Here is a 19288-nt window from a genome sequence, read left to right on the forward strand (position 1 = left end):
TATGGATCTCCTCTAATACACTTATTGTACATATGATATGCTACTTTTGTAACATAGCTGAAGTTTTAAATAACTCAATTTCGCATAAAAGCCAAATCTATGGCCATAATCATTAATTACATACAAAAACCAATAAACTTTGGAGGCACAGATAACGACAGGCCTTGTTTGCATGCATGCATTCTTCTTTATCAGTAAAGGAAAATTACATGTGTGATGTGTATCAACTTGACAACGTGTTGCGTGGCAGATTCATAACAGGTGATTTGGTCGACTTTTTTATTGGACAAAAAATGTGTTGATTAATTGTCTGTCCACTTCAGTGTCCAGCCATTTGTGTACATAAGTGCTAATTGGTAAGATAGTATTCCTATATTTTCTAAAAAGAATACAAATAACCTTATGACATTCAATTAATTCAAATAATCACGTCTTCTTTGCACTTTGCTAAGAAGATTTCACTTTCTACATGTTTAATAAATAATTAAAATTTAATTCCAAATTACTTTTGTGCATCTTAGAATTACCATTGCAGCCATATCTGTATAATCAAGGGTGTTAATTCGGCCCTAAAATGACCACAAACAAGCCGACCGAGGTAAGTCATATCTACGTCGTGTCGAACGAATTAAATAATTTAACCACACATTTTTTAACGAGCAATACTTTTTACATTCCTTTAAAGATGCGACTAATTGTTTCTGCTAAATTTACAGGATGTTGAGTTAACCATTCGTAAAATGTTGAACAAACTCTGCCACTCCAATTTAGGCGAGGTTTTTCAAAACTTTATGAGGATTCAAGCTCAAGACGATGACCTGGATCACTTGACCCGTCTCATCGTTGACATTATTCTGAATAAAGTGGACATAAACCCTGGGAGGGCCGGCGCATTTGTGAAATTGGTAAATGCTCATTATCATAATATTTCTATATATCATGTTCCCATTTTAAATTCATTTTCTTAATTTGTTTCATGTCAGACATCAAAATGTTTTTATCATAAGTTCAACTTGAGGCAGGAAATCTTGGATCGATGTCTCGTAGAATTCCGATCTTGTATGGATAACTTGGAATCAATTGATAAATCAAAATTGGACAGATTCAAGGCAAAACTTATAGAACGTAGCGAAGGAAATATTCGACTACTTGGAGAACTGTTCAACTATCAAGTACTAAACTGTAAAATGATTATGGAGTGCGTCGATATTCTTTTCAGTAAGGCCGTAAAATTTCAATTCCTTGATTGTATAATTCTTAAAGTTGAATAAGAAGATTTATATTTCTGTGAATTTGAAGAGAGGCAGGATGATTTGAGCGTGGCGATTTTTTGCAACTTGATAAGAACGATTGGGCACAAGTTGGATAAGACAGTTAAGGAGTTTAAGCAATCAAAGATAAAATGCTTGCCAAAATTGAGGGATGATACAGAATTCGTACACTGGATTGAAACCCTGTTTGAAGATTTGGATGCTCGAATTACTAGTGGATATTTTTTGTCGCTAAATTCTGAGACTGCAGTTCAGGTTGGTAATAGTAATGATAAATCCCTAAAAAAATTAATATTTGGTCAAAATTAAACTGAACATTTTTTTAGGAAGTTTTGCAACTTCGAAAGAACAATTGGAAAACGGAAGAAGTTGTAACGACTTCAAAATCCAGGAAAAATTTAAATTTGCAGCTTGCGCCAAGGAACATTGACAACGAAGCTAGCAAGGATTGGGTAATCATGAATTCGTGTAAAAATACTAATTATACTTTACTTCGAAAGTGTTTAATGAAGATATATGTACATATATTTCAGTTTGGATTTTGTTTTTGTCAGACTTTGTAATTAATCAAAGCTGTATTCTACAGGTTTTTGCAGAATTTCCCAAGCTCATGTCTGGCTTGGTGGCGGAGGAGGACAAGACGCTCGACGCCATGAAAGCTCAACCAGAAAAATCAAGAGATACGATATCTCCTTCAAGTGGAGAATCCGACGTGGTAAGTCATGCATGCACAGATAAGTAATTCATAACTAAACTGCATTTTGTAATAAACAATGCTTCCTGACTTCGCTTGTAGTAAAAGATTATCTCCAATAACTTTACAGGATGTCGAGTCAATCATTCGACAAATGTTGAACAGAGTCAGCCACTCCAATTTCGACGAGGTTTTGCCAGACTTTATAAGCATTCAAGCAGATGACATTGATCACCTGGCAAGTCTCGTCGTTGACATTATGCTGAGTAAATTGGACCGAAACCCTTGGAGGGCCAGCGTATTTGCAAGATTGGTAAATGAACAAAGTACAATGTCAATACTGAGGGTATTCATGATTTCTTCGTATCTTTAGTGTTCTTCGTCTCGTAAAATTAATTACGAGATTTTGTAAGCGTCATACGATTTTGTCGTAAAAAATATTATAAAAGAAATAATGAATACCCTCAATAAATTTCTGGAAATTTGTTATCATTTTACATCCCTTTAAGATATCAGAATGGTTCCGTCCTAAATTCGATTTGAGAAAAGGGATCTTGAAGCGATGCAAGGCAGAATTCATATTGTGTATCAAGAATATGGATATGGATGCGGTAAGAGCATCTGGGGATAACTTGGAACCAATTCGTCAATCAGAATTGGGCAGATTCAAGGCAAATATTCGACTGCTTGGGGAATTGTACAACTATCAAGCATTAGAGGATAAGAAAATTATGAAGTATGTCGACAATCTTTTAAGTAAGTGCATAAAACTGCGTAGTCCATTGGTTGCATAATTTCTATAGTTGATTAAGGAAAATGCATACATGTGTGATTTAAGAGAGGCACGATGGCTTGAGCGTGACGATCCTTTGCAACTTGATAAGGACGATTGGGCGCCAGTTGGATAAGACAGTTAAGGAGTTTACTGAAGAAATTAAACTGACGAAACTAAGTTTTTCAAAATTGGATAAAAAATTGAAATTCGTACACGGGGTTGAAAATCTTTTTGAAGACCTTAGAACTCGAAGTAATAGTGAAGCTTTGTCCTCTAGTTCAATAACTGATCTCAAGGTTAAAAATATTTAACGACGGAGAAACAATCTAAATTAGTGTTTGGTCAATATTAAGTTTGAACTTTTAGGAAATTTTGCAACTTCGAAAGAACAATTGGGAACGTGAAGAAGCATCAACGACTTCATTATCAAGCAATAAAATAAACTGGACCTTAGCGTATGGCGTGGTAAGTTCCTATTCAAAATCATATTAAAAATTAGTACTGTACAAACAAACGCTCTACAAATTCTCTGAAATTTTAGGATTTAGATTTAACCATTCGACAAATGCTTAACAAACTCAGCCACTCGAATTTCGACGAAGTTTTTGAAGAGTTTTCAACCAGTAACTGTATAAATGGAGACGATAACCTGATAAGTCTCGCCGTTGACATTATGATGGAAAAAGTGGCCAAAAAACCAACGTCGGCTGGCGTTTTGGCAAAATTGGTACAAATATATAACTTTCTGCAAATTATTTCCATTGTAAACTCCTTTCGTTACTTATCAGGTATCCAGAAGCATCGATCAGTTCCGGACCAGAACTAAGCGCTCACCCAAATTGATGAAAGGAATCTTGGACCAATGTCAGATGAAATTCCAATCGTGTGTCGACAATTTGGATAAGATCAAAGAATTGGAAGATAACTTGGAATCAATTGATAAATCAGGATTGAACATATTAGCCTTAGAACTGGTTAAAAGTAATGAAGGTAATATTCGACTAATTGGGGAATTGTGCAACCATCAGATGCTAATACCTAGAATAATTATGGAATGTGCCAACGTTCTTTTAAGTAAGTTGAGTTTTAATTATTTTGTAGCCTTTATTGTGCATCATAGTTAATTAGAGAAAATTAGTATATGCAAATATTTCTATGAATTAAGAAAATAACCATGATATGGGCGTGGCGATCCTTTGCGACTTGATAAGGACGACTGGCCTCACCTTGGATAAGAAAGTTAAAGAGATTAAGGAGAATAAATCGAAGAAGCAAAGTTTATCAAATCTTCGTAACAATATGAAATTGGTACAAGGGGTTGAAAACTTTTTTGAAGACCTGACTACTCGAAGTAATGGTGGATATTTGCCTTCAAATTCAATAACTGCTGTCAAAGTTAGTTAATAACAGAAAATATTTAGTGATTAATAATCCATAAAAAATAGTTTTTGGTAAAGGCTAAGCTGTGAATTGATTTTTAGGGAATTTTGGAACTTCGAAAGAACAATTGGAAAACCGAAGAAGGTCTAACGACTTCAAAATTAGTAGTGAACGTAAGTCACAAGTTCATATTAAAAATCAATACTGCATAATTTTATTCTGTACAAAAGATTTCATTTTCATTTAAAAATATTTCCTAGGGCGCTGTACCGATATTCAAGCAAAGGAAGATTGACAACCAGGTTTGTGTATGTATTTAATCATGAAGATAAAAATGAAAGGAAACTGGTAATGGTGACTATTGATTACAGATTTTCGTGAAACTTAACAACAATGTTCAAAGTTCAAGCCGAATGTCCACATCGTCAAATTCAACTTCGGGAGCGTTAGACGAAGATGTAAATATGTTTTGTTTTGTATTTAAATATTGCTTTTGTTAAAGTTTACAAATAAGCAAAACTATATTTTGCAGGATCTTGTATCCAAACGATTTGCAGAACTGACCGGTGCCATGTCTTCCGTAAAATTGACGCCTTACTTGGCTACGAAAAAAGAGGAGGTATTCCACTCTGCGAAAGCGAAGCTGGAAAAATCGACAGATACGATATCGTGTTCAAGAGGAAAATCCAACACGGTAATTTTTCACGTATTTCGTGTTAAGAATTTTTCCGTATTTACATTTATATGACATTCACATATACGTAGGTGTTTTATTATTGATTTTCAAAACGTATGTTCCGCATTGTTTCTGACCAAAATTTTGATGAAATAACAAACTTCAGATACATTTAGGATGCTGTGATTTTTTTCAGCTCTTTAGGTTAACATCACCACTAGCAATAAATCAGCAAACTTTACCTCGACGGAAAAAATGTCAGATTTACAAATTAAATATCGTAGTGTGATTTAACTTTTAACGCTGGAAGGGCAATCGGTGTCGCAGATTTATGATCGCATGCTTAAAGTTTACGATGAAAACTGCCCAACACAAAGCACAATATAAATTGGGTCAGTAACTTCAAATGATGGCGAAAAGTGGTCTCGGACAAAAAGTCGCCAGGACGCCCAAAATCAGTTTTTTCCACAGAAAGGCTCCAGAAACTAGAGGAACCAATAGAGATCCACGATTGAAACTGTCCTATTTAGCAGATAAGATGGGTGTTCCAAAACCAACAATTTGTTCCACGTTAACTGAAGACTTAGGTATGAAAATGGCTTCCGCCCGTTGGGTACCAAAATTGCTTTCGGCATCTCAACAACAAGATCGAGTTGACCTTTGCAACGCCAATTTTAACCTATTAAATGAAAACTGGAACCTGCTTCATATTTTAGTAGTTGCATATGATACTTGGGTTTACTATTATGACCTGCAGACTAAACAATACTTCATGCAATGGGAGTACGGGGGGTTGCCACCGCCCATGAAAGCAAAAGCGTAAAAATCTGCCAAAAAATTGATTATGACTATTTACAATGATACAAAAGGTCCCCTTCTTACATAATTTCTTGCTGGAAATACTACGATAAATTGAAGATGATCATTTTGAAGGATTCTAAAGGTTTATTCCTTATGAAATTTATTGCTCGAAATACTACGATAATTGGGGCAGCCTATGCAGGAACCCCGACGGAGCTGCGTGCTGCGGTTGAAGAGAAACGTGAGGTCAAAATAAAGAGTTGGCCTTTTTTTAGACGACAACGCGCCAACAAATACCTCGCTGGTTTCGAGGGCTGCTGCAGACGAAAAACGCTTCACCGTCATAAACCATCCCCCGTACAGTCCAGCCTTATATATGGTTTCAAGAATCATTTATTTAAAGTGTTTAATCATATCACTAAAATATATGTATACAAAGCACTTCTTTAATTCCTTTAAATTGATTCAAATTTAATTTATTTGCCCACAAAAATTCCAAAAAAGCATTTACATTTTAATATATATTAAATATATATACATCACATATTAAATAACAAACTAACATGCTCTGGTGTCATATTTCTACCAATGTTGGAATTATTTATGTATGTAAATACATACATAAATTTTGCTGAAAGGATATTTATTTCTGAAAATCGGTGAAATACGTACAAACGTATTAAATGTATCAAAACATCGAGTACGTAAAATACGTGAAAACATTTTTGTTATGGTAGAATGTTTAGCAGGTGAGCGACTTCAGGCATTGACGGTGGAACGTCCTGGCACACCTGTCAAATAATTCACACAACTTATTGCGTGAAAATATGAATCATTAGTATGTATAAATATTATATTACACATACTTCAGACAAGAAACAAAGTCTTTTTGAGGGACAACTTTACTGCATTCTTGGCAATGTCTTCCGGCAACGTTCGAAAAATGTAGCCCACATTTGCCTTTTATCGTCCCTACGATTCGCTTTCGAAAGTCATTCAAGTCAACTTCACCTGGTGGAATTGGAAGGCCTTGCATTAAAAATAATGCGTAGTACAGGATATAAACCCCGCATTTGGTTCCGTCCTGCAAAGCAGTTGAATTAGCATTACCTTAAAAAGATGATGTTGTGTAAATTAAATAACAACCAACCCAGTCAACTTCCGAGTCTTTGGTTTCAAAGTACTCTCTAGTGATCCTAAGCCTAAGTTGCCATCAACATTTTGATAGAAAGTGATTATAATTCGAAATAGGAGTTACATTTTTTTCTCTTACCACAAGAAGATAAGCAGGCAATGTAATGCGAGCATAGCCCCTTCCGAGAGCAAGAACATGTTCGCTTTTGGAAGTCAGCCTGCATTTAAATTGTTCAATAAACTCCACACTTCATGCCTAATTTAGCTAAAAATTTTTTATATTACCATGAATGAATTTCCATCTAGTCCACTGACGACAACGGTGTGAGCCTCAGGCACGTGATGTACACGACCAGGGTCTAAGAAAAATTGTGCCAATCCCCTCTCAGAAGTGTCGATATTAGTCACATTCCTGGGTGGATATATGGCAAGATCGGATGGAACTTTTCTGTCCAAAATCATGGCCGGGAGTGCTGTCAAATCAATGACGTCTTTGATAGTGTCTGGAATTAGCTTGAGCGTGTGTGGAACCATCTCCTTAAGTAATTTAAAATCTCCAGAAAGTTGGAATCCACGCCTTATCATGTTCAGATGTCTCGCTTGAATCATATACAGCGATATTGCAATCGTTGTATAGTCACTTGGTTTATCGATTATTCGTTTCACAGCAGCATTCATAGACTCAGCGATATTGCTTGTTATCTGCCGGTAGTTCACGGACTCCAAAATGGTAATTTTTTTGTTCGAAATTCGTAAGGAGCAAATCCTATCGTATATATATATATTCTTGACCAGGGTGACCCAAGGAATGCGCCTAATTTTTTTTGTGAGGTCACACCCCCCGGGGGGCGAACCACCCCCCCTGTCGGGGGAAGTTTAGACTGACCCCTGAATATTGTTAAGCAACTATCGCTGATGTTATCTGCCAAATTTCAGAATTTTAGCCCTCATGGTTCGGGTGGTTCATGCATTTGAAAGTTTTAAAACAGGCGTTTTGGGGCTGTTTCGACCACACCCCCTGCCCTAAGTGGGAAACATGGGGAAGTGAACGTAGTGCAGTTTGATTTACCCCCTCGAGTACTACATAATCCTACAAAGGTTAGCTAGAAGCGAGCGGGATGCTCTAGATATTTCATGTCGAAATCGTCGAAAAAACGTTTTCGAGCTTTACCAAGAAAATGTGATGGGAAATGGTGAAAAAATATGATTTCTCATTCGCAATTTAGTCTTAGCGAGTAAAATACAATGTCAGGCAAATATTAAAATTGTTGACCCCTCTGGGTCTCTAGTAGGGCAGCCTCCATGTATCAGCGAGTCCATCCTACTATGAGGGTGGTAAAATTGAAGTGAGCCCCCCCATTCCGATTTTTCGGGATAGCAATACCGTAAATACTGAAAGTTTTCTTCCAGTCAAGGTCAAAAATAGTTGCCCAAAACTATTGCGAATGAGAAATCATATTTTTTACCATTTCCCATCACATTTTCTTGGTAAAGCTCGAGAACGTTTTTTCGACGATTTCGACATGAAATATCTAGAGCATCCCGCTCGCTTCTAGCTAACCTTTGTAGGATTATGTAGTACTCGAGGGGGTAAATCAAACTGCACTACGTTCACTTCCCCATGTTTCCCACTTAGGGCAGGGGGTGTGGTCGAAACAGCCACAAAACGCCTGTTTTAAAACTTTCAAATGCATGAACCACCCGAACCATGAGGGCTAAAATTCTGAAATTTGGCAGATAACATCAGCGATAGTTGCTTAACAATATTCAGGGGTCAGTCTAAACTTCCCCCGACAGGGGGGGTGGTTCGCCCCCCGGGGGGTGTGACCTCACAAAAAAATTAGGCGCATTCCTTGGGTCACCCTGGTCAAGAATATATATATATACGATAGGATTTGCTCCTTACGAATTTCGAACAAAAAAATTACCATTTTGGAGTCCGTATAGTTGTTGAAAAATGGAAACAGTAAGATTAGATTAATAATTTGGATGTCAATTAAGAAGTAACCAACATGTACTTACCCCGGAATCTGTAGTGGAAAGGTTGACGCCATCCAACATTCACCGAGCACTCTGCCGGATGTCCGCATTCAAGTATGTATGAAAGTAGTGAAATCAAAATCAAAATTTTACCGAGTACTCAGCCAATAGCTCCTCGTATTCCTCCAAACCGGACGAATTAAGTAAACTCTCCATTTGACCCAACAAATGACTTTCCGCATGGTGCTTCTCGATCCAATCCGCGACATTCTGTTTAAACAAACATTAATTATCACTACTACTAACATGATAAGTACGCATATAATTTCAGCTCCCACGTAAAGTAGCACTGAAACGCTGGCCCAAAGGAGAAAATTTTAGCTTCAAATATAGCCAAAAACCAAAAAAACTTGAATTGAAATATGGAGTTTTTTATTTTAGTTTTAATTTCCTCCAATTTTAGCTTTAGTTTCCTCCAATAGGAAGTAGTAAACGGGACAAAATCAAGATTACTGGGCTGCTACTAGAAGCAACTGACATTCGTAACAATAACAAATTAAATTCATCACTTTAAATAATTATTATGAATATAAACTTACGCGTCGCATGTGGGACCAACAAAAGAAATGCGTTGCATTTCCCAGTTCATCCCGGATGGCCTTCTTGATCGACCCCTCCCGATCCGAGATAATAATCGTCCTATTTGTATTAAAGTTTGCAAGCTTTGACTTAAGCTTCCAAAAAAAGAATGAGTGGTCAATGGCTTCTGTATACGAATGGAGGAAGCTTGCAACTAGCACTGATTTATTATCAGCGAAGCAAGGGTCACGCCATGTCAACAGGGACAGATAGAGATCCCCAACATTATATGTTGTGTCATAGAAAAATTCCATACTTATGCTTTGTAAAGTTTCGTAGCACTTGTGAATATGCCCAAGGACTTTGCTGTAGGCAACGATTATCTTAATTCCTTCTATCAAATCCACAGAGTGGATAACACCTAGATGGTCGTAGGCAAAAGCTGCAATTTAATACACTTCGTCCCTGGATGATTTTATTGCGTATTGAATGTTCTGAGCTTGCTTCACGTTTCGAGGCACGTACTCAAGTTCGTCCTCAGTAGAGGTGTCCAGTGACGCCGCCCTATAAAGAGTGATATATTTTAAAGCCGTTACTAAAATCGTCCAGAAATAAACTTTCAATAAACTAGCTTAACTGAAAAGCTTGGACAGGGGTTAGCCCTTTCTCCAATTTGTCTTGCAGAATCTTTCTCACTGCTTTGTGAGTCTTAATGTGAGGTTGGGCAACCGTTGATGGAGACCCTGGCTTCTTGAATGTTGATGAGTGATCGACAGCCCCAGGTGTTGTTGTTACTACGTATGAAATTGTAAAACTCGAGTAGTATATAATAAGCCTTATATATTAAATATATATTTTACCTGGTGCCTCATATGGCTTCACAGGTGTGGACCCAGTTGGGTTTGTTTTCTGTAATTCAAGTATTTTTCTTGCATTTGCTTTCTCGGGGGTGTCAAGCGTGCCTTTGTGTCTTCCGTGTATGTAATCCGATAAATGGAAGGTTCCATGGAACTGAACCAGGACAAAATCGCCGGTCTCCATCCACTTCTTGTCTTCGAAAGTTACGAGACGAGCTTCTTGTTTTTTAAAATCTACCTCTTTCCCGTCAGATAGTAAGGCATAATCACGAATGACAATCGATTTGGCCTCCTTCCTCTTTGGTTGATATACTGTCCTCTTTAAGTTCCACCGGTATCCATCAGCCTGCCACCAACTTTCTTTTTTCCTTCCAAACGGACTCGATAGACGACAACCTGATAAGACAAGAGTTAAATTAATCAAACCCGCATGCATGCAAATATTTGGAATGAACACGATTATATACACGAATTTTTAATCCTGATAATTACACTTATGCATATGTGTAACATTAATAAAAACCTATGAGTACAGCTTTGCTGAGCCCGAACCAGGATTGATTTGTAAACCCGTTTATTTGCTTGTCCTTCCGTTGACTTTTTCCTATGACCAGTGGGGTCTCGTCGCCTCTATACAAATTTTGAAACTCAACGCTTGTAAATACTAATCACAAGTTATTTTTCGACTCCTACTAAATCTCCGTCGATTAGTTAAACTTTTAAAAATCGATATGGGTCACCTCCATTGCCTTTCTGGTTAATTTTTGTATATATTGAACTCCAAAAAAAGCCTACCAAAAGAATGTTTTCCAAATTCAATGTACCATTAAGAGCTATGAGAAACTCCGATGTGAAATTTAGCTCGATATGACGATTTTGAGAAATCGGTATTGGTCACCCCATAGGGTTCCTCGAGACTAAAATTAGTTCACAACGAGTAGCACATAATTTTATACAAAAATAGTGCTAAAAATGGGTTTATTAATTAATCTTAGTTCTGGGTAAGCAAAGCTGTATTGACAGGTTTTGATTATTAGCTCACCCTGCGAAGCATGAGAGCTATTGAATTCCTCTTGTCCGTCCGTCCGTCTGTCTGTGTGTTCACGAGTTTTTTGCATCAATTGATGCTAATTAATAATCCCCTTGACCATTATAGAATAAATTAGGCGCACCATTGGTATCGAACAATCCGTGGCGCAAGTGGTGCGAATTAATTGTGCAAATGGATCGAGAAAGGACTACAATTTTGCAATAGGTAGCACCGTTCGTATTGAACAGTTGGTTATCCAAGCTGATGCGAAACAATTGGATGAGCATCAGTTGATACTCACTAGAATGGATCAGGTCCATTTTTTAATAAATTAATAGCACCGTTGGTATCTAACAATCGGTAACACAAAATGATGCGAAACAATTGGGTTAATTCATGCAAAACGCACCAATGGTACAGAATAGCCGGGAGAATTTATTATATAATTTTGACACAAATTTTTTGAAATTTTATTTGACCCACCACGGTTAATCTCCAACAGTGGTGCAAAATACTTTGCCATCTTCCTCGTCTTTCTGCACCATTGATGCATAATTGCATAATAATTATTGATCTATTTTATGCTTCATTTTTATGCACCACTGGTGCATAATTGCTTAAAAATTATTGATCTATTTTGTTGAACTACTATAATTTTGCACCCAAGGTGCAAAGGTGCCAGGTAATTATATATTACAGGGTGAGCTACTTCTAACGTTACTACGGTTTATTCAAAGTTGACACAGTTTGCGAAATCACATGGGACATAATTCATGGGACATAATTCATTCAACATGGGACGATAAAACCATGTATTTTTTCCAGCGACACAAGACTCTCATGTTCTACCACACGCCGAACGGTGTGACCAACCCCCCTCCTGGAACTGTAGTCGATAAGGAAATCGTCCACCAGACGCAGACTGATTTTTACCTATGCTCTCACGCTGGCATGATGGTGAGCTAGCTTTGGTCATAGTTATTTGTGCAAATTATTCATATTATTGTGCGGATTATAATTTATCCAAATGTGTTTAACCAGTAATAATTAATTTCAATATTCTTCGTGATTGTGATTGTGACGGCGAAGCCTTAGTATGCAAACAGACCCCCCCTCCAAATATTCTGCCAAAGATTGTGATAAAACGACTAATCGTATCAAAATGGTGTAAAAGGCAATCGTGCAGACCTTGCTGAGAAGATGATGCCCGTCAATAAGAGGGACATGACAATCTTATTTTAACGCATTTAAAATCGATTTTAAACTTTCAAACGATTGGCAAATTCACTTTTACCATGCAATGATAGTGCGAGACCCTGATTTTCATGTGCAGAAATCTATAACGCGTCATTTAAAACAAACCCGAGCGAAATCGGATAAGGAATGAAAAACTTTTCTTGGTAGCATCTGCAACCAGTTACAGTAAATACGTTAATTATAATGGTTCTTCATTACTTATGATAAATCCACGTTTCTATTAGCAACAAGCACACTAGAAACATGTAACATCTGTATATAAACCTTTATGTATGCACTTTCAGAAATCCAGTATAAAAATTGACTACCAAAGTGGTATTGATTAGTACTACTGTGCGGTAATAGGTCGATATTGAAGTTTTACTATATCGGTAGTAAATTCTTACCCGCATAATTTTAATACTACACTCAAAACAAAACGGTGTCAATATATGACTTAACCGCCTTGGTTACAATTGTGATTCCGAGTAGCAATGAATTTTTTCCGTCCGGTCATAACATTATAACTACCGGTATCAAAATCATCATAACTCGGATTCAACATTGTAACCAAGGCGGTTAAGTCATATATTGACACCGGCGGTGTTGATTCGACAAATTTTTATTTTGAGTGTAATTGTAAGCAGTATCAACCACTTAGAATTCTATTAGAGATTTCTAACAGTGTGTGTACATACATAATGATGTTGGTGCATTTTGTTGACTATGAGTTCACGGGTGATGAGGGAATTTAATTTGGTATGCCCCCATCCACACCCACTGGGGATTAATTTCATATGCAACGCATCCGGGCTTATGAGGATTTAATTTGGTACACTCTTAGAAACTTGGTATTGAAAAAAACCTAACGGTATTGATAGGTGACTCTACCGCCTTGGTCTTAAACGGTTATACCATATTGGTATAGAACCGGTATTGAAATTATACCTCATGGTAATAATTTTAATACTAATTGGTATTAAATTTTTTACCACGTAGTGTTAATTCAATACCGGATCAATACCACGCGGTAGAGTCACGTATCAATACCAACGGTTGTTGATTTTTTTAAGAGTGTATCTATATTATTATTGGTGACCACTTAAAGAGACTTAAAAACAAAAAATAAACTAATTCTTTAAAAAAAACTTAGGTGAGGCTTGCTTAAAAGGAGAAAACAAGAAGTTATCATCGTGTAGTAACATAATATGCTAAATCAATGTTCATCTCATGATTTATAATTTTCGGTAAACAGAACAGCAAAGTATATGCGTTTGGGACCATTTGCCTCGCCGTGGGCCGTGATTAATTGAATACAGATATGACATCTTGCATAAATATTAACCTTTTAAAACGTGTGTATAATGACATGACCTAGGCGTTACCGCGGGAGATTTACTGTGATTATTGGGTTTTAATTCGGGAGTAATTTTCCAAAGAGAAAATCTAGTTTCGTGAAAGGAGGGGCGCTAAATAGATGGTTACTGTGGGAAGGGTTTTTTGAGTATTTTAAAATAAATTTTTGGTCATTTCAATTCTTTGCAATGTGATGGTAGAAAATTCAAAACGTTCACAATTTTGTATTCGAGTGTTTTTTTTTGTGTATATTTGATCAAATAACTCCTAATTAGTTTATGATATAAAATATTATTATGGGTTATGAAGAGCGAAAGAAAAATATTTTTTAACGAGGTCTATTGACCTCCTCCCGCAGTGGAGAAAAAATTTGGGTGGAAGCTAAAAGACCTCCTCCCGCACCATAGCTACAAATTCGTGGAGGTTTATTGACCTCCTCCCGCAGTAAGTCCGAAAATTTTAGGAGGCTAAAAGACTTCCTCCCGCAGCAACGCAATATTTCCAAGGAGGCCAAAAAGCCTCCACACGTTTTAAAAGGTTAAAATTTTGCTATAATTAAACTTTATTAATTTGTGATTAGCAGTCTTTGAATATATTTCTAGAATAAGTCTAGATTTTAAAAATTCATGTTCTGCTATTGTATGTAATATTGGAAATTAACCCACGCTTGGTAAATATGATCAGAAATCGATTATGAATAACAAAATTAACCAAAAAATTATATATTGTTCCATATGACGTATTTGCCGCATGTATGTAACAAATTCTCTGAGCACTAATAAATTTTAAAATTATTTTAATTCTCAAAACGGCCCACGGCGAGGCAAATGGTCCCAAACGCATATACTTTGCTGTTCTGTTTACCGAAAATTATGAATCATGAGATGAACATTGATTTAGCATATTATGTTACTACACGATGATAACTTCTTGTTTTCTCCTTTTAAGCAAGCCTCACCTAAGTTTTTTTTAAAGAATTAGTTTATTACCTATTACCCAATTTCTATGCTGATGATTAAATTTACATATTATTATAGTCACGAATCTTACATACGTTCAAACTCTTCTTATCTAGAAAGCATGTTTTTACCCAACAATACTTGACGAGAAACGGGTGGAACCGGTGTTTATACTCGTCCAAGTAAATTTAATTTTTATCGGTAAATTTGCCGAAATATGTGTGCAAAATGTTCAAGTGTAGTTTTATTCACCTCGTGCGTCACGATGTTTAATTGTTATGTAACAGTCCACAATAAATGGTTTATTATTATTTTCAAGCATGAGAAAATGCTGACGCTAATATAATTTATCCGGGGCAATATATAGCATCAGCGTATTTAAATAAGGCATTAACCATTGAAATATCGGAATAAGTTCTCATAATCCTTAGGACGTAGGTAAGTGTTTTCATCTGCACGTAATTTGTATTTTGAGACAAGCTGATCACACAGAAAAATGAATTAGAGCTGTAAAATCGCGTGTAAATGACTTTTTAAGCCAGGCAAACCTTTTATTTATCAGTACATGAGTACCCTATGTACTAAACTTCAGACTAATTGGTAGTTGCCGACCAACACATGCAAAAAATAAATGTTACTAATTACGTAAGCATTATGTAACTGTTACAAAATGTAATTACCTACACACAGATTTCAATAACTACATATCGTCGTACTAATTCATAAAAGACCTAAGTGCAGTCGGTGTTTAATTCAGAAACGACCGAAGTGCAGTCGATGCTCAATTCAGAAAAGACCTAAGTGCACAGAAAAAAAGTAAAAAAGACCTATGTGCAAGTATGTATTTACTTATGGCTAAATCGCGCGATATATATGAAAAATCATTTGGCAAGATTTAGCCATAAGTAAATACATACTTGCACATAGGTCTTTTTTTACTTTTTTTCTGTGCACTTAGGTCTTTTCTGAATTGAGCATCGACTGCACTTAGGGCTTTTCTGAATAAAGCATCGACTGCACTTAGGTCTTTTATGAATTAGTACGACGATATGTACATTGATTAGTAAATGTGTATCATAAACGTGTCGTCAAATCGGATAAGGACAAAGTATTACTGTAGAAGATAATCCTTAAAATACAGGGGTTTATGTACGAAATCGACATCAAAAGTATTACCGAACAAGATAATTATATAATCCCTAAAATATAACGATTAACTTTTACAATTACTTGTTCTCCGTTCCCTATTTAAAGCGTGGCGCTAAGGTCACCTGCCTCATTATTTAGTCACGACGCCTCACTAACAAAGATGAAGTTTGTCACCTTTGTGATCGTCACTTTCCTTCTGGGAATTTCTGACGCTCAGAAAAGCATCACTTACTCTCAGGGGACTGTTTCTGGGGGAACTACCGTGTCCCGAAATGGAAACGCGATCAATTTTTGGTTGGGGATTCCATACGCAACTTTCCCGACACGATTTGCCGTAACTTCTTAACATGCCCTAAAAATAGCGGGATATTTAACTTCCATACATTTTGACTGCAGGATCCCGTTGCTGCGCCAACATTTACGGGAGGCTCCTTCCCAGCCACGTGGTTTGGGCCGAGCTGCATGCAATCCGCGTCAGGGTCTGTCGAAGCTGGCTGCTTAACAATTAACGTTATCGCCCCTGCAAACGCATCTCCAACTAACACTTATCCCGTTATGGTAAATAGGTGTTCGAAAACCAATGTCATGGGGCAAATTAAGACTTTGTGTCTCTTCTAGGTCTGGATTCACGGTGGCGGGTTCCAAAATGGGGGATCTTCTGCCTACTTCCCGCAATTCATGCTGGATCAGAACATCGTCCTCGTCTCGATGAACTATCGTCTCGGCGTGTACGGCTTTCTGAACGCGGGGATCGCATCGGCCCGCGGAAACCAAGGTTTGAAAGATCAAGTCCTTGCGCTAAAATGGGTCCAGAACAATATTTTGCAATTTGGCGGGAACAAGAATAAGGTTACGATTTTTGGCGAAAGTGCGGGATCCATGAGCGTATCTTATCTGCTCGTATCGCCCATGGCGCGGGGACTCTTTCACGGGGCGATCATGCAAAGCGGGACGTTCACTAGTCCCTTCACGTACGGCGGGAAGCTTAATGGACGACAGTGTGCGGTGCAGGTCGGGCAGGCCGTGGGATGTCCGACGAATGATATGGGGCAACTTGTGACTTGTTTGCAGTCCGCGAGTACGGCAACTTTAAATGGATTTGGAAATTATGCAAATGCATTTGTAAGTTTTGGAAAAAATTTGGAAATTTTATGGATGATCTGTTTGAAATATGATAATTTTATAGTCGTTCTCTGAAGCTGCGATCTACTGTGGACCATCCATCGAGACCTTCGCGACAGGGATGAACGATCCGAAAGTATTTCTGGACCAAGATCCATGGGCGATGGTTGTGGCGGGAAATTACAGCAAAGTTCCAATGATAATCGGATCAATTTCTAATACTGAAGTTGTACCGCAAAGTTGTAAGCTGATGTTTCCACAAATTTATAAATTCGAATAATGGTTAAAAATTATTCACGAAAATATTCCAAACAAGGTCTTTAAACTCAATATCACATTAACCATTGAAAACTAATCGAAATTTTATATTTTTTTCAATCCAAAAATCTCAACAATCCCCAGATATCAACAACGCCGGAAATCTAGCCTATTTAAATGCCAACTGGGACGCCGTTATTTCCGACGCTCTTTACCTGGCCCACAATCCGACCTGGTTTTCCGTCACACAAGGCGCTAAGAACTTATTTCTGGCGGGAATTCCTGCCACCATAAATTCTGGCGCCACCCTTGGCCGAATGCTTACCGATAGAATTTTTACCCATCCCGTTCGCATAGTAGGGGCCGAATTTTCGAAAAGTGTACCCGTTTTCTTGTACAACTTTACCCATCCCGTCCTCCTCAACGGAGTTCCGACGCCGCCAAATCATGCAAGCGATCTGCAGTTCTTCTTTGATCTTAATGGTCAAAATGGGAACGTCAACACGCCGGGAGAGATTGCATTTTCTCAAGCCGTGGTTAAAGCATGGGCCACATTTGCGGATACAAAGTGGGTCTAATTTACATACTTCTTTTGTACCAAATTTGTTGGCACGTTTTCGAGAATGTTTTATTAATTTCATTCTTGAGTAATATGTAAAAAAAATCTTACAAATTTGAAAGTTTGATGACATTGGAATTTAAAATTATTATGATTTCCTTTCACCGGAATGATTATTGAATTTTGTACAATTTTGCAAATAGAGATTTTTGAGCAAAATTGAATTTAGTAAAGATATGTATTTGCATATTACCGTGAGCGTAGGGAAATATGAAGAAAAGTTTCACGGTACTTCGTAATTTGTAGAATCACTGTTTTACATATGTAGACATGGTCTTATCTAAAATCTAACATGTATCTCTGTTTTGTCTTTCTATTTGTAGAAGCCCAGGTCAATTTTGGGGTGGTGTGACATCCTCCTGGACCGCGAATACTGTAACGACCCCTTGTGGTGCTTTGAATTATGCCATTCTCGACAGCGTCCCCTCAATGCAGACCGCACCCGCACAGTCAGTCAGTGACTGTATATTCTGGACGAGTTTGTCTCTCAACGAACCCGGACAACCGAAGACATGCCCAACCTTGTTGGACAGCATTTTGAACCCGGTCGCTGGACTTTTGCCAGGAGGAGGTTTACTTCCCGGTATTCCAATAATTGGTTAGATCATTGGTTACTAATTATTGGTTACTGCGATTTTGAAAAAAAAAATAAATTTTTAAGGTTGTAAAAGTTCAAAAAATTATTATACTAAGCCTTTATACATATGATTCCTTTATATGATTCTTTATATCATTCCGAATGATAACACCGATACATATTGACTTTTTAATTTTATTCAAAAGCTAATATTTTCATTGGAATTTAAAAACAAATTATTTCATTTTATTATTTGAACAGTTTGCACGGCGTTTTGTATCCCAATAACACATTCACATCTGTCACCCATAATAAATAAAGAAGCATTGATAATTAGTTCGAATTAAAATTGTTATTTGCACTAAAATTCTAAAACCGCAATAAAATGTTATTCAGACCTTTAAAGCACATCCCCTGAATTATGCACACCACATGTACATATTTAAATTAATTTTTCCGCAGAACTTTTCATTGTTACAAATTAATCTAAATACTTGTCGGCAAAGTAATTCATATTTCAATTTGATTTCTGTTTTCACTTTGCCATATTTAAGGATAAGTAAAATTGCATCAAATTCGCAATCCGATTTAAATTTAGTTATTCGTGGAAACATGATTTCAAGACTTCTGGCTCTTTTTATCTTCGTCATCATCTCATTTATCACTTCGGGTAACGGCGTCCGACTAAAAAATCGGTCCTCCGGGTACTGCCTCGATCTTGATGGGAATCGCGTTGTGATGAAATTTTGCACCGTTACCGCCATCTATCAAGACTGGACAATTCGTGGCGACGGGACAATCTTAAACCGAGGCAGGACCGGAAGTTGTCTCCACA

General features: G+C 37.1%; 1 protein-coding gene across 1 annotated transcript; it reads left to right on the forward strand.

The window, feature by feature from the left end:
* The first annotated feature begins 251 nt into the window (after positions 1-251).
* LOC110861124 lies at positions 252-18861 on the forward strand. Its single transcript, XM_035860937.1, has 24 exons — positions 252-356; positions 522-598; positions 717-905; positions 984-1218; positions 1300-1526; positions 1598-1723; positions 1858-1986; positions 2096-2278; positions 2475-2721; positions 2804-3036; positions 3107-3205; positions 3282-3467; positions 3529-3814; positions 3906-4135; positions 4222-4293; positions 4381-4422; positions 4492-4578; positions 4653-4814; positions 12003-12134; positions 16274-16435; positions 16496-16999; positions 17064-17241; positions 17402-17825; positions 18200-18861. Exons 2-24 carry the CDS (start codon positions 575-577, stop codon positions 18477-18479), a joined length of 4437 nt encoding a protein of 1478 aa, XP_035716830.1. The 5' UTR covers positions 252-356; positions 522-574; the 3' UTR covers positions 18480-18861.
* The last annotated feature ends 427 nt before the right edge of the window (positions 18862-19288 follow it).

The sequence above is a fragment of the Folsomia candida genome, unplaced genomic scaffold, assembly GCF_002217175.1.
Source record: "Folsomia candida strain VU population unplaced genomic scaffold, ASM221717v1 Fcan01_Sc038, whole genome shotgun sequence".
Lineage (NCBI taxonomy): Eukaryota > Metazoa > Arthropoda > Collembola > Entomobryomorpha > Isotomidae > Folsomia > Folsomia candida.